The following is a 24,382-nucleotide window of genomic DNA, read 5'->3' as shown; positions in this document are numbered from 1 at the left end:
AAAAAATAAAAACCTAAACAAAAATACTACTTGGTAAAAATTTTCTTTGGACTTAAATATCTTTTCAACAACTAAATATATTAACTTTAGACTAATTTTATCTCACAGAAAATATTGTTTTCGACATTCAGTTATTTTTTATAAAAATCAAACAGTCCTATTTAAAAAAAAAAATCTACAAAAAATAGTACGCAAATTTGATAAAAATTGATGCTCAGTTCTTTATATCTCGCGAACAATAGGAGATATTGACTTCAAATTAATTTCGTTCATTCAATTTGTGTTTTTTATATAAGAATTATAAAATTTTAGGAAATGCTACCAAATTTGGTGAAAATTAGTTGGTAAGAAAAATAAACTTCCAACACTAAGATAACTTAATTAACAGCTACACAGGTTTGTCAGACTTTCCACGAAATGTATCTCAGCTCTCTCCAACTCTTCCCTATAGTCGTGTTGATTCTTGTTCGACCGATTTTCACCAAATACTCCTAGGCTGGACCGCATGTCCGCCCTCCTATTTGAGTGAGTTCCACTGCACAGCTTCATCATCATTTCGAAGCGTATGACAAAATCACTTTCAATTTGGTCTTCATGTCATAGAGTCTATGATTTCCTGACTGGTTCTTGCATGGGCCTACCGTTGTGTCAGAAAATTCTTCAGATATTTCGAAGACATTAATTAACAAAACATTTGAAACTTTTGATTAACTGTGTGTCTGACTTTCTGATTCAACATTGAAGCGGAGTAGTTGCAGCTTGCTATTCAAGCTAAAAGAGTTGTTTCTCCATATTTTGGTTCTAATTCGCCGTAGACACAAAAATTCCAAGGTATTCAAAATCTTCTACCATCTCTACCTGTTGTTCAGAAATATTTTTTTTGAATTGATAAGGACGTTTTTAGACTGACAATTTCAGTTTTCCAAGTTAATCTTTATCCTCAAGATTTTTATTTATCTTTCCAGTCTTTTTGTTGTTAGAGATCCGTGATTCTGTAGGAGATTCAAAACAAGGAAAACCTTTTCGGTAAAATTGTTTTTTGTCGAAGAGAAAAGCAGAGTAACTTTTGGTGCACACAATTGCTCTTAAATTTGCCAATATCTTGACACTTTTCAAGAAAGGCGTGAGTAGATTTTAGTTAATTTCTTAGAAAAATTTAACTGACATTTTTTTTTAACAAAACAAGAAAACCTACGAAAAATCAACAAACTGATAAGAAATCACTACTTACTTACTTAGGTCCTCAGACCTGTTAACTCCGTTGCGGACCACTTAAGGCACATAGGGCCTCTCCTACGCCTACGCGCCATAGTAACAGTTACCGGAGAGCACCATGTGCTTCTCGGTCGTCCAGCTCTTCTTCCTCCTTGTTTGAGCGGATTCCACTGCATTGCTTGGCCTGCAATGCAGTCGTTACCTTTTCAAAACGTATGTATAATCCATTGCCACTTACGTCTTCGTATTATAGATTCTATAGGTTCCTGACCTGTCCTTCTATGAAGGACCTCATTTGAAATCCGGTTTGACCAGAAAACCCTTAGGATGTTACGAAGACATCTATTTACGAAGGTTTGCAGCTTTCTTGTTATGGCTGAAGTAACCTTCCAAGTGCTGCATCCATAAAGAAGCACAGATTCGGTGCGAAACAGTCGTAGCTTTGTTCTTAAGCTGATAGAGTTATTCCTTCAAATTTTTGACAGCATACCGGACACCACTTTTGCTTTGCCGATGCGGCAGATGACATCTTGTTCGGTTCCGCTTTCGATGGAAACGATACTTCCAAGATATTGAAAGCTCTCCACTTTTTCCATCGGTTGAGCGAAAATATTTATTTGAGAGGATGATCGGTTTCCGAGGCTGATCATTTTTGTTTTGCCGGAATTAATTTTCAGCCCCACAACTTCTGCTTCTCTCTCCACACTTGTTGTCATTTGATAGAGGTCCAAACATCGTCCGCGTAATCCAAGTGTTTTAAATAGGATGTCGAAGTTTATTGGATCCCTCGGCGAGCTGAGTGCAATACATCGCTTTTCACCAACAAAAAAAATATAGGCGTTAGAATACAGCCCTGCCTAACTCCGCAAAGCTAACCAGATATACTCCCTGTTAACGCTATCATAGGCCTTCTCTAAGTCGATGAACAACAGGTGATCGATCGTTGTGATCGATATTCAACGCACTGTTCAATAATGATCCGCAGGTTGTTAATATGATCAATACAGGAAGATGCAGAGTGAAATCCTGCTTGTTCAGCATCAAGTGTAGCGTCCAGGTGTTCTCTGATGCGTTCCAGTATATTTTTTGCTACTATTTTGTAAACGGCTAGAACGCCTTTTTTTGGGAGCTTGACGATAATTCCCTTCTTCCGCCCATGGGGGAAGCTTTCAGTGGTTAAGGCTTCTCTCTGACTTGCTAATCCACTACTTCTTTCACCAGGTGTTGCTTTAAGCTGTGTGTACCGGTCAGCTCTTTGGTAATTCTGTAAACGGCAGCCCCTTCTGCTTCTTGCGCCAATGCTTTGATGTAGTTACGCTTGACGCGGCGTACACTGTGGTGAACCTCTCTCTTTTTCATGCGATACGGAGACTCCAGCTCGTTTCTTTCTTTTTCTCTTGTGCAGCAGTTACACGAACCCTTAACTGTTTGCGTTCGTTGATCCTTGCCCAAGATTCTTCTGAAAGCCTAGTGTTGTTACTTGCGTTTTTCCAACCGACTTTTCTGTCAGTCGTCATGTACTTTGCTGCTGATTGTTCTCATTTTGTGTGACAGGTGGTCCTTAAATTGTTGACGGGTCGTGGAATCCTTTAGTCTGGCGATGTTGAATTTGGGTGCTCGTGTTGTTCCGTTGGATCTTCGAACTGTAGCTGAACGTAGGATAGCTATTATTAAGTGGTAAATCCCATATCGGCACCTCTTCTGCGCTAAAAGGTATCTACGATAAGCCAATTTAATTAATATATAATTGCAACACTTTTATTTCTTGACCAATTACTAAAATTAATTGACCTTTTTTGACCAATCGTAAGACTTTTTTTTATCAAAAGGTATGTACCTCCAAGAAAAGAAACAGTCATCCCGAATGTTCCTTAAATTTGTGAAATGTGTGCTTTACATAAAACCTCATCTTTATCAAAAGTTCACAAGTAGACGAAAATATGATGAATTGCAAATGATAGAATTTTTGTTTACGAACCCGCATTTAGCTAATTAAATGTTTACAAAAACACATCCTCGAATCCTTAAGGGCTTAAAAAATTATTTCTATTTAACCCATCAGGGATGAAAAGAACAACAATAAAATAAGAAATCATCTGAGGTGCCGAACTCATTGATCTCAAATGATACAAATAAATTTCATATTACCCCATCGATAATACCAGTTACCACTGTTGCAATGGCCTCATTATCAACTCCTGCAATAATTTCATCACCATCAGCATCAACATCTTTAGCATCGCCATCATCATCATCATCATCATCATCGTCATCATCATCATCATCGTCATCGTCATCATCTTCATCATCATCATCATCATCATCATCATCATCGTTATCATCATCATCACCAACCTTTTCGATACCACTTCAAACGGAATCTGTAAACAACAACAACAAAAACAACAACAACAACAACAACAACAACAACTACAACAACAACAACAACAACAATAACATCAACAACAACAACAACATCAACAACAACAACGAAATCATATCGCCAATTATATCCGGGCTTAAGGTTGTAGAGGGGCAAAAAGTGTTGTTTCTTTCTAAACTATCACCGTCAACTAATGCCCTTGATATCAAAAATTATCTTAAAGAAAAAGTGGGATCATTGTTCTTTAATGTTGAAAAAATTATTCACAGAAACTACACTAAATATTCGTCTTTTAAAATACGTGTTCCGGATTCAGTTTTCCATGTACTAAACTCGCCTTCGTTCTGGCCAATTGGTGTAATAATACACGAATTTGTTCATAAACAGAATAGTAAAGGAATACCCCAGAACCCTTTTCGTCAAATTCGGACAAAGTTGAATCAACATCTGAGCAGCTTAAACAAATATTAGTCTACTACCAAAATGTAAATGGACTTCGGACAAAAACTAATATGGTCTATAAAAATGTAAACAACCTTCCCCACGATGTCATTATACTAACAGAAACTTGGCTGAACTTTTCTATTCTTGACTCGGAGCTTTTTGATGCATCTTATCAAATTTTCAGACGTGATCGACATGATGAAGAAGACTCTAATGTTGTCGGAGGAGGAATTCTTTTTGCGATCAAGACCTCACTTACGTGTTACCTGATAGATGACTTTCGAGCCACAGGTGTCGAAGCTCTATGTATCAAAATCAAGTTGAAATCTGGCCATTTATTTATTATCTCTGCGTATATTCCTCCAAGTTCAAACAATGAGGCTTATGAAAAGATTAATGACTGCATAGAAAATATTTATGTACTTATGGAACCCGAAGATGAAATTTTGATCGTAGGTGACTTTAATCTACCAAACCTTAACTGGACAAAAATTGATGACGACAACTTCCATGTTCCAATAAATGCGTCCAGCCTTAATGAACTAACATGTATAGATGGTATGTCATCGTGTGGTTTAAGTCAATTCAATGGAATGAGAAATCGTTTTGGAAAAATTCTTGACTTAGTGTTTTTCGTCGATACAATTAACAACGAAATTGCTGTTTTACCTGGTACTGTAAAACTAATAGACGAAGATCGACATCATCCTGCATTAGATATTTCACTTGGTTTAAACATGTCTTCTCCTTACAATAACAATAATAACAACAAACTTGAATTTGACTTTTCTAAATGTAATTTTGTAGATCTTTTTGATATGTTAATAACTGTAAATTGGAATCAATTATTTTGTAATTGTAATATTGAGGATATGTGTAATAATTTTTATAGAACTCTTTTTAACTGCTTTTACGAAACTATTCCTTTAAAAAGATCACGTTTTGCTTCAAATGCACCACCATGGTTTGATACGCGTATTAAAAACTTAAAAAATAAAAGGAACAAAGCTTGGGTAAAATATAACATAACTAGAACTGACGATGATTACAGAACTTTCTTAATTCTAAAACAACTCTTTTCTGATTATTCTAACATTCTATATGACGATTACATTTGTAAAATAGAACATGGTATTAAATCTTATCCAGATAGTTTCTGGAATTTCGTTAATAATAAAAGGAAAACATGTGGCTATCCGAATTCGATGTCAAATAATTCGTCAACTAGTCATGATCCAAAGATTATTGCAAACATGTTTGCTAATCAATTCAAAGTAGCATTTGAAGAATCAGACTTTAATAATTCCTCTTCTTTTTCTTCTTCTTCTGACAGCTTTACTCATTTAAACGCAATTAATTTTGAAATAAGTGAAGACACAGTTGCTCAACATATTTTAAAACTCGATGAGTGCTTTACTCCAGGCCCCGATGGTGTTCCATCTTATATTTTAAAAAAATGTGCTTCTTATTTGTCATATCCGTTATGTGTTCTCTTCAATGCATCCTTAAAAAGTTCAATTTTTCCTGTTATCTGGAAAAGTTCATTTATTATTCCCATACACAAAAAAGGCCCAAAGAATGAAATAATGAACTATAGGCCCATTGCGAAACTATCTGTGATACCTAAACTGTTTGAGTCAATTGTGAGTAATGTTCTTTCTTTTCATTGTAGTTCTCTTATTTGTGATAGCCAGCATGGCTTTGTCAAAAAGAGATCCACTGTAACTAATTTATTTAACTTCGTGTCCTTTTGTCTAGATGTATTTGAAAAACGCGGGCAAGTTGATTGCGTATTTACTGACTTTAGTAAAGCCTTTGACAAGTTATGTCACAATACACTAATTCTAAAATTATACCATCTAGGATTTAACAACAATTTTATAAATTGGATTTCTTCATACTTAAAAAATCGTCGTTATTCTGTTTTGTTTCGTAATGAAAGTTCAATTCAATTTGTTGTCAATTCTGGCGTCCCTCGGGGCAGCCACCTAGGTCCTATTTTATTTGTTTTATTTATTAACGACTTGGTTTCAAACTTAAAAAACTCGTCTGTCCTTATTTATGCTGATGACATTAAGCTTTTCAAAAGTATAAAATCCTCCTCTGACTGTTTATTATTACAAGAAGACTTAACAATATTTAGGGAATGGTGCAATAAAAACCGACTTGTTTTAAATGTTGACAAATGTAAAACTATGAGTTTTACACGTAAAAAAATTCCGTTTTTGTACGACTATATGTTTGATTCTTGTCCGTTATGTAAAGTTTCTATGTTTTCTGACTTAGGTATTATTCTAGATCCCAAATTATCATTTAATGATCATTTAAGTTATATAATTAAAAAAGCCAATAGGGTTCTTGGATTCATTAAAAGATTCGGTCGTGATTTTCGGGATCCTTATGTTCTTAAACTCCTATTTATTTCGTTTGTTAGACCAATTTTAGAATACGGCTGTGTGGTATGGTCACCTTATTACTCAATACATGTTTCAAGAATTGAAGCGATCCAAAAAAGGTTTCTGCGTTTCTGTCTTCGGTCTCTTCCATGGGCAAGGGAAAATCTATTTCCTCCTTATTCTCAAAGACTAGCTTTGATCAGCCTCCCTTCTTTGACTAACCACAGAAAGTATTTACAATTTTGTTTTATTGTTGGGATTATTAATGGTTCGATATCATTACCATCAGTTCTAAGTAAATTAAATTTCAGTTTCAGTCGTGCAAGTTTAAGGCGACAGCAACCTATTATTCAAATATTTAGCAGATCAAACTATGGTGTATGTAGCCCTCTCAATCAGTTAATAACAATTTATAACGAATTTCATTTTTGTTTAGAATCTGTAAATGATAATAAAAAATGTAAACAATTTAAACTTATGTTTTTCAACAATATTGTATAATAAATATAAATTATGATATTATTAGATTATAAGAATTTTTTTAAATATTGTTAACGTTAGATTTTAACGAATTAAATAAATAAATAAAAATGTTCTCCCTTAGTTCTATATTTTCGCCTCTAAGAGTTCTTTTGATTATGCAGCTTTCCTTCAAAATGCCGTCATTAATCCTTTAAATTAAAAAATAAAAATCTCTTAATCCACTTGAAAAATCCGGCTTCCCTAAAACACGCCTCACTGCCTTAGACCGATATATAACTTATAAAAAGCTGATTTTGCATAAGGCAAAGCCTTCATCCTTTTTTGCTTTATTCACAATATATATATTTTTTTACTAAATAATTTTTATTGATGACAAAGTTTCTATTATCCTGCTGACGATGCGATGCTCCAGGATCCAACATCCAACCGTTAAGCAACCACGTACACTTTTACTTGTGCGTTTATGCCTTGTGCTTGTGCCTCAACTACATTATATTAAACATTCCTCATCATTTAAATTTGTCCACTAGATATCTCTTAATCCCATCCATAAGCCCCGTGAATTCGTTGTCATAAAGCTTAATTAGCCCAATAAAATTAAATATCATATTTTGCAACGACAACAGGAACAGGACAGAAGTCGAGATGAGTTGAGTCGAGTTGAGAATCAAGTGAAGTTGAGTTGAGGCGAAGCGAGTCCATTTTGCCATCCATCTTAACTTTAAGCCTCCTAAATTGCTTTCAGCGAAGCATAAATATTTTACATTAATCGCATCCTTCGAGAATCCCTACTAAGCAAGTATTAATTGTGTCTATCTTCGGTCCTGTGATGGTGATAGGGATAGGAATTGAGATTGAGATTGGGACGGCCATGGCCAACAACAACAACTAACAAACACTTGCCGCCTTATTCACTTTGGCAGCGAGTTTTCCACTTCCTTCCTCCAAAAGCAAGGTGTATCCTTCCTAAAAAGGTATACTCGTAGATACCTTAGCTACCTTCTTAAAGCGATAGGCGACAGGCTACACAGGCACATCAACCATCATCAGCAACAGCGTTAACGTTAACGTTAAAGTTAGCGCTGGCGTTAGCGTATCCTTATTCATTTTATAAATATTTATAAAGATGCCTATCATAAAAAATGCATGGTTTTCTTTCAAGCGATAGTGATGAATGAATATTTCTGTTTCCTTATCCATCAGGAGAGTTAGGGACTTTTGTATATATGTATGTACATAATAAATCTATTCAACTTTATGTCCTATGTATATTTTCCAGGACAAAATAATGTGCCCAACATGACAGAGTGGATGCTTAACAACTTGCCGTCAAATTCAACTGTCGGTGTGGATCCTTTTCTTATGAAGGCGTCAGATTTTCGTAAAACTTCCAACGAGCTAAATGCAAAGGGACACGAATTAATTAGCATTTCAAGGAATCTTATTGACGAGATTTGGATGAGTCAGCCGCCGCCAGCGCGGAATAATATTATTCCACTTGATATAGAATTTACAGGTGAGTCTTGATAAGTTTTGAGTCCTGTACCTGCGCGCGTATACCCTAACCACTTAGTTCCATTAATTTTTCTAGATGTTTATTTGTTTCTTATATTGTTGGTCGTTTGTTAAATATTAATTATCATCTTTTGAAAATGCTTGTAATTTAGGAATACAAGAAGTGGATGGTGGATGTAAGGTGGGTGCTTTGAAATTGCTGATGATTGCACTTATACGTGTATAAATTTTAAGGAAAAGGAATTTCTAATTTTGTTTATTTTGCTCTTAATTTATTTCAATTACTAAAAGTGGAACAGAAAATTACATTAACAACGTGCTCGTGTGTTCTATATGGACTTTTTCGAGAACTTAAAGAAACCTAATTCACTAATTTGGCATATCTGTTGATTAAGACCAATTGCAACAAATGTCCTCTTATAGTTATTACATACAATTAAGTTGTATTGCGATTTAAGGTATCATGTTTTTTTTACATATTTAATCATCTGAAGGATTTTCCAATTAGAGGTTTTATTTAGAACAGCCCGCTATTTGAGAAGCTGTAACTTTTGAAGCTGACATCATTTGTCGTTTGACAAGTAAACACTAAATAAATTTTGAGACGTCGCGACGCGTCGGGTCGTGATGAACCTTCTTGGCTATCATTAGAAAAACTGGGAAATAAACGTGAGCTGTTGGGAAAAGTTAGTGCACAATCGAAACAGTTGAAAATATTGCTGCTACGATGACTTTTCGGTCTTTGAATTTAGGCATTCCACAAACAACTAAACAACTTGTTTTGAATAAATACTAAGATACTTATATTTTCAACAGTTAGTTAACACAAGCGCTTTATTTCGAAAATAATAGGTTAATAAGAAGTATTGTCGCATTTGGGGCTCGGAATATTTAAAAATTATTGTTGAAAAGCCTCTCTATCCTTAAAATTTCACTGTTTTGGATAGTTTTTTGGTGGTCGGTGTTATTGGACTTTATTAACTTCAAATAGGAAGTTATTGTAATGGGCCCGATTTGTCAAATTGAAAATTTTGACAATTCTCGACGTTTCAAGGTCCCTAGAGTCGAATTAAAAGATTTTAATTCGTTCGTTCGTCCGTATGTTTGCGATTTTTTTTTTCGTCGTCTATAGCTCAAGAACCAGAAAAGATATCGACTTCAGATACACTTTTTTATACACATAATAAGGCAGAAAGACGCAGAAAGAACTCTCAAGGTAATTGCGTTGCTGATGGTTTTTATACCATCGCAGTTTAAAAAAGGTGAACATTTTGGCTAACCCTAAATATCTTACGAACCAAAAACAGTAGAGACTTGAATTAAATTTTATATAATAAATTGTAACGTGATACCAAACAAGTATATTTTTTTAAACAAATTTATTTAACTGTTTTTTAATAAATCATAAAACTAAAAAAAATCTTGGTAAAAATTTACTTTCGACTCAAATACTTACTTACTTAAGGTGGCGCTACAATCCTTACTAGATGTCACCAGTTTCACGCTCCGAGTTGGGTGAGGTCACCTTCCAGTTGTGCGCGCCACCTAATCCGGGGTCTTCCTCTGCTGCGCTGTCCTGTGGGTGTGGATTCAAAGACTTTCCGGGCCGGAGCATTGGTTTAAATGAGCTCTACGTGACACAGCCATCTTAGTCGTTGGACATTTACACTTCTGGCTAAGTCTACGTCTCTGTACAGCCCGTACCACTCGTTGTTCCATCTTCTCCATCACAACTTCCCTTCGATGCATACGGGACCGTAGATAACACGAAGAACTTTTCTCTCGAAGCGACCCAAGGAGCTTTCATCCGCTTTTGTCATGGCCTATGACAATGCACTGTATAGCAGGAGGGGGATGATAAGGGTCTTATATAGCAACACTTTGGTCCCTCGAGAGAGGACTTTACCACTCAATTGCTTTCTTAGTAGAAAGAATTAGCGGTTAGCAAGAGTTATTCTGCGTTTGATCTCAGGGCTGGTGTTGTTTTCTGCGTTTACAGCGGAGCCTAGGTAGACGAAGTCCTTGTTTTGACCAAGACGTCGGTGTTGTAAGTCCGTTCTTGACGACAGCATGTACTTTGTTTTGCCCTCATTAACCGTTAGACCCATTTTTGCCGCCTCTGCCTCAATACTCACAAAAGCTCCATTGACATCACACTGAGTTCTTCCGAGTATGTCAATGTCATTAGCATATGCCAGTTATTGGACAGACTTTTAAAAGATAGTGCCTCTATTGTTGACGTGTGAGCTCTGCACTATTCTTCCAAAACCGTTTTTGACTTCGAAAGGTTCTGTTAAGTTTTTTGCAGGGATGCAAAAACTAGACATGGCTCTATACAGCTCTTCCGTGTAGATGGTGTCATATGCGGCCTTGAAATCGATGAGAGAATGGTGGGTGTCGATTTGGTGTTCTTGGGTTTTTTCCAGGATCTGCCGTAATGTGAATATTTGATCAACTGTGGGCTTTCCTGGTCTAAAACCACACTGATACGGACCTATCAGGTTGTTGACGATGGGCTTTAGACGTTCACATATTACGGCAGGAAAGGTGATGTTAAGTAGACTGATTCCTCTTAGGTCCAATTTAGAGGGTATCCTTTTCTGGGGATCGAGCAAATAATACTGAGGTTCCATTTATCGGGCATGCTTTCTGCCGACCATATATTACAGATAATTGGTCGAACTCTTGCAATTGCAGCCGTTAGACGTTGTACCTTCTCCCTGCACCTCCCTGTATTTCCTTGGGTCTGAAAACCCAAAGTGCTATCTTGGCTAAAACGATTTAGTGGTCCGAGTCGATGTTAGCTCCTCGGAAAGTTCGGACATCCATAATGCTGGAAGCGTGTCTGGCGTCGATCGCAATATGTTCAATCTGGTAGACGGTAGATTGATCTGGGGAACTCCAAGTTCCTTTGTGGATGTTGAGGTGTGGAAAACGCATACTGGCTACATTTCGCCCCGCAGCAAGATCTATGAGCCTGAATCCGTTGTCGGAAGTGTTGTCGTGCAGGCTGTTCTTCCCGATTATTCCACCAAAGATGTCTTCCCTTCCTAGCTTGGCATTAAAATCTACCAGGAGTATTTTAATATCGTAGCTAGGACACTGCTCATATGTTTTGTCTAAGAGCTCGAAGAACATATCTTTGGTGTTGTCGTCTTTCTCTTATGTGGGGGCGTGCGCGCATATCAGGCTAATGTTGCCGAATTAAGCCTTGATGCGGATGGTCATGAGGCGCTCGTTGATGCACCTATAGTTCAAGACTTCTTGTCTAAGCCTGGCTCCAATGACGAAGCCGCATCCAAATAAGAGCTGTTGGTTTTCGTGGTAGCAGTCACCGTAGCAAATATAGCAGTTTTTCATCCTCTTTTTGCCCGGCCCATTCCATCGTAGTTTCTGAATGAGGTGATGTCTGCTTTATAGCAGTCTAGGGCCTCCGCTAATTCTTCGGCCGCTCGTGGTCTGTTAAGGGACCTAAAATAAAAATGTATAGCAAATCTTTCACTTGGATATCGGGAAAGAGTATTCCTCCTGGAAGTTCATCACAGATATCATCGATAAACAAAGCAAACATTATTGGGCTCAAAATGCAGCCTTGTGGAACACCCGCTGTTGTTTCAAACCAATCCGAAAACTCTGATCCATCCCATACAAAGGCGTTTGATGTCTCCAAAAATTTAAAATACATAATCAGGAATTTTCGACAGATCCCTAGTAATGAGAGCTTATACATTAAAGCCTGTCTGTTGAACTTATCAAATGCTGCTTTGAAATCTACAAAACAAGCATACAATTTCTTTTCTTTTTAATAGACTTCCTGGGCAATACTGCTTTTAAGTGCAAAAATGTGATCCCTCGTTGAAAAGCCCGACCGAAAACCAGCTTAAAACTTGCTTAGACGATTAGTGTTCTCGTTCACCTAGTGAGCCTTTCGTACAGAATTGAAGTCAGAATCTTCCTCAAACAGTTAAGAATAAAAATTTCTGTGTAATTTTCCCCAAGATTTGATTCTTCTTCCTTGCAAAAAAAAATGGCAAAAGTAACTGCTTTATTGAAGTTTTTTGGAAAATAAGCATCATTATATAACCTGTTAAAGTACTCCACAAATTAGTTTTTAAATTGATCAGTGCTGTTAGAATAAAGGGTAGGTAAAAATTGATGTTTCAGCTTGTAGGCCAACCACAATGACAGATTGGTTTTCGGTCTTTGTATGGAGTGCCTTTGGTTTTAACTTTAACTGAAGTTTTTTGGCTTGACAAATTTACAGATATGACACAATGGTCTAATAATACACTCACCCTATATTTATTAGTATCAGAGGCAAGAACCAAGTCTGAAGTCTTGGTGGATTTGTAGTGTATATTAATTTATGCACCTAATACTCAATCGCGTTAACAAAGTTATATCGCATCAATATAAGTTGCTTGTTTGAACGCGACCATTATTTAATTTCAATTAATGAACGCGACCATTATTTACTTTCAAGTAATAAACGCTTCTGATCTCGAAAATTCTGAACGCATCCTAAATCAGAATGTTTTTGGTTCCCTCCTTGCTATCTTTTCCTTGTAAAAACTTTATAATCATTACTTATTAGAATATTCTCGTCCGTCTTGTGTGCTAGATGCTAATATAACAAAGCTCCCAACCTAAAACTCAAAAGTTGATTTAAATATAATACAGTTAAAGTTAAAGTTATTCACTTGTGTTTCATTTATTAGAGATTTATTATATGGTGTTAATAAAATAATAGCAATAACAAGCTATAGATTGACCTGCATAATCAAGAATCCGAGCTGGCTCGTCAACTAATTGAGTCAGGTAGTTTAACATAGCAAAAAAAAATTGTTAAGACCCACAGCTAAGCTTCCGACTAAAAGCGTATTATCCTGGAGTTGAAAATAATATGAAAATATGAAAAAAAAATTGTATGGCCTTATAACCTAATTTATGCTTTAAAAAATAGATACAATTTTAATTTAAATACAGTCTTACATAAAATACTCTTTTTTATTTAAATTATAATCATAAGGGACTTAAAAAATAGATTTCGTTTTTCGGTCGATGAGTCATTTGTAATTCAACAATGAATTAAGAGGATTAGAAAATATTATATTGTTTGTATTTATTCGTGAAACCTTTATACAAAATTATTATAACCTTGTAAAAATTGCGCCTACAAAAGCACATTTGAGCCCCAATTGACCTGATTCTTCGCAATGTGTTTTATAATATTGTCACATTATACAAAAAATTAAAAATTCTGCTACAACAACTTTGCCAATAAATTAAACTAATACTTTCGACTTCTGTACTTAAAGCCAACGAGCTACCACAGCACGAACCTATGACCTTTTAATTGCGAATTGTTGGTATATACATATAAAGAGGTTATGTCATTTCCACCAGAACGACAGAATAACACACAGAAGACCGTTTAGATGTTTTGTGAAAACATCGTCAATCTTTATGGTATTGTTATTGTAATGAAATGACTCTTCATATATATTACAAAGGGGTCCGGGGCAATATGTCGGTATAATTTCATAATATCCCATCCATATACGAGTATACCTACAAAAACCAGTCCTTCTTTTAATTCAGTTCTTTTGTCCAACAAAAACTGCGAGCCATATCAGAACTTGCACTATATAGATAGATGGCTGAAAAACCACTTCCCCCTAACTACCACTTATTAAACCACCACACCATACACCGCCATACACCACCCGCTTAATAGCACTTTTGTTTCTATTTGTTAACCATGAGCATAAAACCTTGATGGGTTCTGCTTCATGTTGTCCATGTCCATGTCCATATAACCCAGAACCCCACACCACAGTCCACAGTCCACACTCCATGGATGATAGTCCAACAAAAGCCCAACAATACTGAAACCATAAATATGCAAATAACCACTTATTCAAATCAACAACAATTCGATATAGTGTAACCGTTTGCTTGCTATACCTTCCTTTTTGTACCTACATTTGCTTCATTTTCATTTTCATTTTCATTTCCGGTTCCTTTTAATTTTATTTGTATGAGCTGTGCATGATGCGGGCGCACAAACCTTATTTTTGCTTTTGTTTTATCTTTTTTGTTCCTGCTCCTGCTTCTGCTTCACAAAATGGACGACGACGACGATGATGTTGGGGGTGTACAACAAAAAATAAAACTTAAAACTGAAAACGAATAAAGGTAAAGTGGCGGGCTTAAAAGTATCCGAGATGATGGACCAAATCAAAAAAGAGGATGATGCTGAATCCATTGTTGTAACAACTTTAGACGATATCGCATGTAAGTAGCTTAACATGAACATTTAAATAAACAATTTTCAAAAATGTTCTTTTCGTATATGTATATGTATGTAGCTGCAACACACTCTTGTAGTCGAACTCCTACCGACCCAAAGATATATCTGTGTATATACTTAACCTACATATACAATATCTATTATATAAGAAGGGTATGTGAATAGAGAGATAGTGTGAAAAATCTTCAACCCCTGTAGCTAACAATTTTTTCATTAAATAAACAGCGGGAAGATAAAATAGCTATGGAGAAGCTCAAAATGGTTATCTTTTTAAATTGAAATGAAAAAAACGGGGTTTTTGAACAGTTCCGGATTAGGACATTTTAAGGGCCCTCGCGAGCAATGGTCAAAACACATAATTGCTGAAACACAAACACGCTTCAGCTTCAGCTTCGTCTGCGTTACGATGGGCATGCTTTGAGCTTGCTTTGAATGACATTTCTAAAATGACACTTCTGTCATTAGCAGCTGTTATTTTTTCTCAAAAGTTTGTTTTGAGTTTTCGTGCAGTAAAAGATATTTTTATTTTGAAATTGAAAAAATTAAATTTATCGCGGAAGTAGCTAACACGCAGCCTATCGTGGGTATGTTCAGCTCATGGAGCAAGAAGAAGCTCAGACTTAGAGACATTGGTGGGCCTGGTATTTTGATTGTTGTTTTTCTTTTACAGCTGTTGAGCTGTCAGACAAAGCAAATGTTGGATAAATTTTAACTAGAACACATTACGTTCTTTTTCTTACGATTGTAATACGAAACGTCAGGTCAAAGCTTCATTGTTATAGCATGCATTGAACTCCTAAGGCTGAACTCGTAAACGTCAGACGAAGCCGAAGCTGAAGCGTGTTTGTGTTTCAGCCATAAATGACTTGAAAGTAAGGCAAGTTTCTAGTATCTGATTGGACAGCTCCTAAAAAATGTATTGGAAAGTTGACTGGAAAGTTGGACATGAAAAATATCCCTAACTATCAGGGCAAGTCTACTTATGTCAAAATGACAGTTTATCATATTTTTTTAAATGCTAGCTGGACTTTATTAGTCTATGATTTATTTATTTTCTGCATAGTTCCATTTAATGTTGTGTGTAAAAAAGTTCAAAGTTATGAGTTTGAAATGTATGACACTTGTACAACTAACTATTGCCTTGGTTGAAAAGTACGTTGAAAGAATACAGTTGACTGCAAATGAAGGCCCTTATGTTGTCTGAACCTGCCCAAGCGTTTAATAAAAAGTCAATAGTACCCGTGTTTTGTTGGAAAATCTATCAATAGTAAAGTAGGATTTTAAACGTATAACAAAAACAATACTACCGATAAAAGTAAAGTAGAATCTTACTACGATTGTGTTTTTGACATATATACTATGTGATTCCGTTATCAAATGCTGGTACGATTGATATTGCATTAGTATCTCGATGGCAGTGTTCGTTGAGTAGCTGTGCATTTGGAATCATGTGTTTTCTATTGGGGAAAAAATCAATCTGCTGCTGTTGATATTAGTTAGTTTTGTTAAAGAAAACGGACTAACTGAGCTTACGAGTATTTTGCAAGAGAAAACAAAATAGAAAAGATAATTTAGTTTTGCCATATTTAAGTTTTAGTTTAGATTAAATAAATCTTTTTGGTGTTTCCACCACACAAGAAGAATCAAACTCATATCAACTCGATTCAGGTATATAAAGAATCTAGGCGAGCTTTATGGCTGAATCACAAACTCGCTTCAGCTTCGGCTTCGTCTGCGTTACGGTGGGCCTGCTTCGAGGTTGCTTTGAATGACATTTCTAAAATGACACTTCTGTCATTAGCAGCTGTTATTTTTTCTTACAAGTTTGTTTTCAGTTTTCGTGCAGTACAAAATTTATTTTGAAATCGAAAAAATTAAATTTTTCGCGGAGGTAGCTAACACAGCCTATCGCGGGTATGTTCAGCTCATAGAGCAATAAGAAGCGCAGACTTAGAGACATTGGTGGGTCCGGTATATTTTTTTTACAGCTGTTGAGCTGTCAGACAAAGCAAATGTTGAGCAAATTTGAACTAGAGCTTCAGTTTGGAGTCAAATTACGTAACATTACGTTACGGAAAGCTTGCCTGAGGATTGATTTGTAGACAATTACATATGTTTTTATTAGTTTTTGGTACGATCAACTGAAGGCAGAGGTTAGTGAAGTTAAGTTTTGACACTTATGACATTTGCAAAACTAACCAGTTGCCTTGGTTATAAAAAGTACGTTCAAAGAATACAGTTGACTGCAAATAAAGTCCCTTATGTTATCTAAACCTGTCCAATCGTTTCATAATAGGTTCGTTCGCGTACTTTCTGCACTAAAATTCGTAAAAAGACATATTTTAAAGAGTGAGGGTAAAATTCTCTCACCAAAAAAAACTACTACAAAAAGGTAAGCTAAAGGGGAAACAACAAATTTTTCACAAAATATTACTGTCTTGTTGCTGTTCTTTCAAAATTTGTTTTTAAATTTTATAACTGAGAGCAAAAGTGAGCAGATAGGAACAATTACTTGCAAATGGCGCTTAGAATGTTGATAACAAGGGAATACAAATCAAATAACTTTTTGTTATAAGATCAGATTTGTTCGTTAATTTCTGTGATTTTATATTTTATTGAGATGTCAAGTCACAAAAGTCTACCTATAGTATTTCTAAACAAAATTGGTCATTTTATTAGTGTTGGGTTCGATCCCTGCCTATGCCACCTCAAGTTTTTTTTCGCGGGTACTGCCTTTTGCGAGGAATTGACAAATTCTCCAAAAGTAATTCTTGTCATGAAAAGTGCTTTCTCGAATTCGCCGTTCGGATTCAGCTTAAAACTGTATTTCCCTTCCATCCCTGACAACAGTACTCGCACATAGGAATGGTTGGAGTTGTCAGTCACTAGGCCCTAATTCTCAAACGGACTGTTGCCCCAGATAAAAACCTACACAAAAATTAATAAAAGTTGGATTTTCGACTCAAATATCTTTTCAAAACTTTAAGATATTGGCTTTAATTTACTTTTATTTTTCAAAAAAATTTTGTTGTCAACATTCAGTAAAGTTTTGAAAAAAATCTAATTGACAGTTTTAGTACAAAAAATTAAAAACCTACAAAAATTTAACAAAAGTTGGTAAGAAAAAATTTTCGAATCAAACATCTTTTCAAAAATTAGAAGTATTTGCTTCAAACCTTTTTTATTTCATAGAAAATATTGTTTTCGATATTCAGTAATTTTTATATAAAAATCAAAAAGTCCGTTTTTTCATAAAAAATAAAATCTACAAAAAATAATACGTAAATTTGGTAAACAATTTATACGAGTACATACAGACAAACTTTTTAGGAAGATAAATCGACAGACGGGATGGGAAGTTATCAGTGTGTGTCGCATCCCAGCCTCTTTTTTCTTTTCCTAATTTACAAGGAATCTTTTTAGAGAAAGCATTAAACAGATCTGTGCAGAAAATAAATAAATCATTGAGTTTAGCTTTTAGATGAATTAAAAAACATGCAATTATCATTTTGACATAAGTTGACTTTACTTGAAAGTTAAGGAGATTTTACTTGACTAACATTCCAGTCAACTTTCCAATAAAGTTGCCTTAATTGGAAGGCAATGTTTTGACCGCTGGCCAATCAGACGCTAGAAACATGCCTTACTTTTAAGTCCCTTATGTCGGCCGAACCTGCCCATTGATTCTGAAGTCCCAAAACAAATTTTTATATCAATTTGCGAAAACTTCAAGATTGTTTTAATGGAAAAGAAGATTCACCTATGGACATATTGAAAACATAATCAATTTTTGTACTAAAATCCAAATTTAATTTTATAATTTGTATAAAAATTCAAAGCAATTGTATAAAAAGGTACTAATCCAGAAAAAATTTTGAAATTTAATGTATAGTAATTATCCCTAAGCTAAATGACTTCTGAGTTCTTAACATTTCCAAGCAATGGGTCTGTTTTACAAACTGTCATTATTTAGACCCGTTCAAATGTTCAATTTAAAGAAAAGGGAATTAATTGAAGGAATTTTAACTAAATTTATAGATGTACCAACATTGTTGACTAGTCAAAGGCAAATCTTTTAACAGTTATGGGACCAATATTATTAAATCTAGCATTAAATTGCATAATCTGCAAAATGTCAATGTCTATCAACAGTAAAACCATTCTTCAATTTGATTTGACAACCTTTAGTTGGACATCTTGTTCAAAGTGTACTTTCTTAAATCACATTTCATCTCGAGAAGATGCAAAGCCAAAAACGAGGTAATAATTAAACTTGAACCAACACTATTAAAAGTTTTATTTGTCAGTTCGACTGATTAAGTTTGTTATTGTAAACATCGTAAGATATTTTTTTAATATTTTGAAAATGATTCCATCTCAAATATGGAGCATAAAGGCAGTTTCCAACATAGTAATTGATTGGGCGAAACTCATTTCCTTCTTTTAAAGTGTAAAAACAAATTTGAAGAAAAAATTTGACAGAAACGTCAAGAATGTGTTCAGTGAAAAGAAAAAACATTATCAGTTTTTGTACTGAATCTAAATCTACCAATTCAAAATAAATTCAATTGAGATGAGAAAAATAACCTTACTTCTTTTTAAGATGGTCAAATGGTTTATGATCTTTAACATTTTTATGAAAACTAAAAGAAAAAACAGAACAAAGAATAATGATCAGCAACTGACTTTTTCCTGGTAAAATCAAAATCCGTTTTGACATTTGTGGGACAATCTTGCTCTGTTCTAGAAACATCGAACACGCCTAATTTTACGTACACATGAGTTAATCACGAATATTTCGTTGATTTTGTTGTTTTATTTTGTGGCCAAAATAGAATAATAATAACTGTTGTTTAAATTATTAATTACAAAAGACTACTATGTATTTTCCACGCAGTCATAAGGGCCCCTTTACATAAGTAGCAGTAACTAGCGTGTTAGCATTTAACTTAGATAAATCCTTTACTGATGCCAACAGTTCCTAAGGGTTAATGGGTTGGAATTTGAAGGATTTTAAATGCCGATGTCTACGCGTGCCATCATGATTCTTCTCACAACTCTGTGTAGCGAACTTCATACCAAAATGTAATATATAGGGCGGGTTGTGCAAAGTTTATTTGTTTTTCCTTTTTCTTACAAACAAAAAATTATATAGAAGACGAAGAACGAAAAAAAAACTGTAAATTTAATTATAAATACGAGTATCCTTTTTTGCAGGGCTTCTAAATTTGAGAGGATCAGACATCAAATACAATCCCGTATTTTTTAGCTACCTCATACTATCGCCAAAGAGTTACGTGTTGTTTATAGAAAAGGATAAACTCTCGAATGAAACTGTAAAGCAATTGATAAAAGAGGATTTAAATATAACAGTGAAGGATTACGGAAGGATTCTCGAAGGAATTATGGAACTTGTGAGTTTGTTTTGTTATTTAATTTTTTGAATATTCAAAAACAGAAAATGGGTTCAAGGTTTCCTAAGTGAAAAGATGCAAAAATAAAAATTCATTTGAATTTGAACAATGTTACGTTATGTATTTAAGCAAACAAATGTAGATACAATAAACATAATGAGCCGCTTACATGACTTAAAGACATTTCAACTTTTATTATGATGTGAATCTTTTATTTTATTTATTTTGAAAGGTAAACACAACATCAGGAAGGATAATTGTTCCAACGAGTGTTAGCCAAGCGATATCGGAACTCATACCTGAGAATAGGCTGGTTTATAAAAATGTTGTAGCTGAAACAAAGTCGGTAAAGAACTCGGTGGAAGCTGCAAATCTGGAAAAGGCACACATTCGGGATGGATTAGCACTTATACAATATTTACATTGGTTAAATATAACTATTGACATTGACAACGTCACTGAATTGGGTGGTGCTAAAAAATTGGAACAGTTCAGAGAGTAAGTAAAGAGTTAATTTGTTTTGTTATTGAAATAAAACTTTCTTGTGTATGCAGTTTACACTACTTAACCATTCAAAACACAAAATAGCCATCTACCCGTCATGATGAAAACGATTTTTGAGGGTTGATAAAAAATGTATATCTAGTAATAAAGTAAAAGTAAAAATCACACAGAATGAAACAGAACATTTTAATTCTTTCGTTTCAGTTTTTAGTCCCCACATTCTAAATCAGAATTAATACATTTTCCCTTACGAACTGCTTGTTGCACAAAACTTGTCCATTTAAGGTAAAATAAGCACTTTGAAATTTGTTGTTCTTATGTTCATACTTTGTGAACACTTCCATAAATCTATCATCAATTAAGGGAAAATTGATATTAGCTGTTAACGTGTGCGGTACATTGCTTTTAGTTGTAGATGTGTGCATGTAAATCGACATTTCTGTAGGCAACCCAGTATGACATATAGGATTCCAGTTGTCATATGGAGTGTCTTTTTTATTCATGAATTTCGCGAATGTTAACGAATAAACTTAACGAAAGAGAGAACAGCTTTTCCTTTAGTATTTGTGAATTTGTGACATGTGAGGCTTTGCATTTGTTTGATTGCTAAAGAAGTAGTTATTTGGGTTGAATCCATTGTAGTTAGACCTTAAAGGAGTTCATCTAACTCTTTCAAAGTATATAAGGTCAGGTACTACAGCGAATGACTTTTTTGAATTTTTAGTATAAATGAAAAGAGTAATTCAAAAAAGGAAATCGGTGACTAATATTTGAATTTGCCACTAAGGTGATAACAGAATTAAAAAAGAGGCTGGGATGCGACCCACACTGATAACTTCCCATCCCGTCTGTCGATTTGTCTTGCTTCAAAGTTTGTCTATATGTACTCGTACCAATTTTTACCAAATTTGCGTACTATTTTTTTTAGATTTTTTTTTAATGAAAAAACGGACTGTAGGATTTTTATATACAAATTACTGAATATCGAAAACAATATTTTCTGTAAAATAAAATAAGTCTCAAGCCAATATTTTTAAGTTTTGAGAACCTATTTGAGTCGAAAGTAAATTTTTACGAAGTTTTAGTATTTTTTTTTTTAGAGTTTTATTTTTTGTAAAAAAAACTGTCAATTCGATTTTTTTCAAAATTTTATCAAATATTGAAAACAATATTTTTTATAGGATAAAATTAGTTTGAAGAAAATATTTCAAATTTTTGAAAATTTATTTTAGTCAAAAATCAATTTTCACCAACTTTTGGTAATTTTTTTTTAGGTTTTTAATTTTTTGCACAAAAACTGTCAATTCCATTTTTTTCAAAATTTTATTGAATGTTGACAACAATATTTGTTGAAAGATAAAAGTTGTTAAAAGCTAATATCTACAATTTTTGGAAAAATATTTGAGTCGAAAATCAATTTTTACCAACTTTTATACATTTTTTTTATGTTTTTATTTTTTGTAAAAATACTGTAAATTCGATATTTCTTAAAATTTGTCCTAATGTTGAAAACAATATTTCTTATAAGTAAAAATTAATTAGAAGCTATTATCTCAAAGTTTTAAAAAGATATTTGAGTCGAAAATCAATTTTTACCAACTTTTATTAACTTTTTTTAGGTTTTTATTTTTTGTAAAAAAACTGTCAATTCGATTTTTCTCAAAATTTTATCAGATATCAAAAACATTATTATTCGTTGCACAAAATTGTTTTGGAGGTGAAATCATATTTCAGTCGTAAAATTTTGGAGGTGATACATTTTTTTTTTAGTTTTATTGATTTATAAAAAAACCGTTATGTTGATTTTTTTCAAAAAATATACTTGTTTGATATCACGTTACAATATATTATATAAAATTTAATTCAAGTCTCTAGCGTTTTTGGTTCGTAAGATATTTAGGGCTAACCAAAATTTTCGCCTTTTTTTCAAACTGCTATGGTAAAAAAACCACCCACGCAATTTTCTTGAGAGCCTTTCTGCATCTTTCTGCCTTATTATCTGTATAACAAAATTTATTTGAAGTCGATATCTCTTCTGGTTCTTGAGCTATGGACGACGAAAAAAACGTCGCAAACGTACGGACGTACAGACGTACGGACGTACGAACGTACGTACACACGCACGCACAGACATCTTTCTAAAAATCTTTTATTTCGACTCTAGGGACCTTGAAACGTCGAGAAATGTCAAAATTTTCCATTTGACAAATCGGACCCATTACAATAACTTCCTATGGGAAGTTAAAAAAAAGGATTTGGTTAAAACACCATTAACTTGGAGCTACAGTCCTGTGTGAACTAGGGCCTCACCCAACAAACTCCACCTAGTTGGGTCAGCAGCTTGACGTCTCCAGTTTCGCTCTCCAAGTTGAGTAAGGTCACTTACAAATTGTGCGACCCACTTGATCCGCGGTCTTCCTCTACTGCGCTGTCCTGTGGGTGTGGATTCGAAGACTTTCCGGGCCAGTACATTGGTTTCCATGCACTCTACGTGACACAGATATCTTAGTCGTTAGACGTTTGCCCTTCTCTGAACTATTCTAACAAGGACGATGTTAAAAAAATCGCATGACAGAGCATCACCTTGTCTAAAACCTTTTTTGACATCGAACAGTTGTTTCCAACCTTTATGGAGCAGCGTGAATTCTCCATGGTCATCCTGCACAAACGGACGAGTTTGGCAGGGATGATAAAACTAGAAATGGCTCTATACAACTCGTCTCTGTAGATGCTGTCATATACGGCCTTGAAATCGATGAAAAGATGGTGGGTGTCGATTTGGTGTTCTTGGGTTTTTTCCAGGATCTGCTGTAATGTGAATATTTGATCGACTGTGGACTTTCCAAGGCTTAAACCACACCACACTGATAAGACCCTATCAGGTTGTTGCCGATGGGCTTAAGACGTTCACATATAACGACAGAGAAGATTTTGCAAGCTATGTTGAGTAGACTCCTCTGTAGTTGGTGCAGTTTAGAAAGTATCCTTTTTTCAGGATCGGGCAAACAATCGGGAAATGCTTTCTTCAGACCATATCTTACTGATAAGTTCGTACATGCTCCTACCAACTTATCTGCAGCTGCTTTAAAGAGCTCGGCATTCAACCATCCGCTCCAGCGGCTTTATTAGACTTCAGCTTAGATATGGCAATCTTTACATTGTCTAAATCGGGAGGACGGGATTTTTAGCTTTCGTCGTCTATGTTGAATGGATCATCCTGCCTGACAGCGGAATTCGGTTCGTCGTTGCCGTTATACAGTATACAGAAGTGGTCCTTCCACATCCTCAACACTGAGTGGGGTTCCACTGTGATTCGATGTTAGCTTCTCGGAAAGTTCGGACATCCATGATGCTGGAAGCGTGTCTGGCGTCGATCGAATATGGTCAATCTGGTTGACGGTAGATTGATCTGGAGAACTCCAAGTTCCTTTGTTGATGTTGTGGTGTGGAAAACGCGTACTGGCAACAATGACGTTTCGCCCCGCAGCAAAATCTATGAACCTGAATTCATTATTCCACCAAATATGTCTTCCCTTCCTAGCTTGGCATTAAAATCGCTCAGGACTATTTTAATATCGTAGCTAGGACACTGCTCATATGTTTTGTCTAAGAGCTCAAAGAACATATCTTTGGTGTTCTCGTCTTTCTCTTCTGTGAGGGTGTACGCACATATCAGGCTAATGTTGCCGAATTTAGCCTTGATGCGGATAGTCAT

At 34.8% G+C, this 24,382-nt stretch overlaps 1 protein-coding gene across 1 annotated transcript in view; it reads left to right on the top strand.

The window, feature by feature from the left end:
- The window catches only part of LOC129941908 (xaa-Pro aminopeptidase ApepP-like), a 63,577-nt gene that overhangs the window by 16,021 nt on the left and 23,174 nt on the right, over positions 1-24,382 (top strand). The window contains exons 4-7 of the mRNA XM_056050677.1: positions 8,201-8,437; positions 14,635-14,733; positions 19,967-20,163; positions 20,396-20,661. Of these exons, the coding sequence (XP_055906652.1) occupies positions 8,201-8,437; positions 14,635-14,733; positions 19,967-20,163; positions 20,396-20,661 (799 nt within the window). The remainder of the gene's footprint in view (positions 1-8,200; positions 8,438-14,634; positions 14,734-19,966; positions 20,164-20,395; positions 20,662-24,382) is intronic.

This window comes from Eupeodes corollae, chromosome 1 (assembly GCF_945859685.1).
Source record: "Eupeodes corollae chromosome 1, idEupCoro1.1, whole genome shotgun sequence".
Lineage (NCBI taxonomy): Eukaryota > Metazoa > Arthropoda > Insecta > Diptera > Syrphidae > Eupeodes > Eupeodes corollae.
This window is presented reverse-complemented; position numbering and strand designations above follow the sequence as displayed.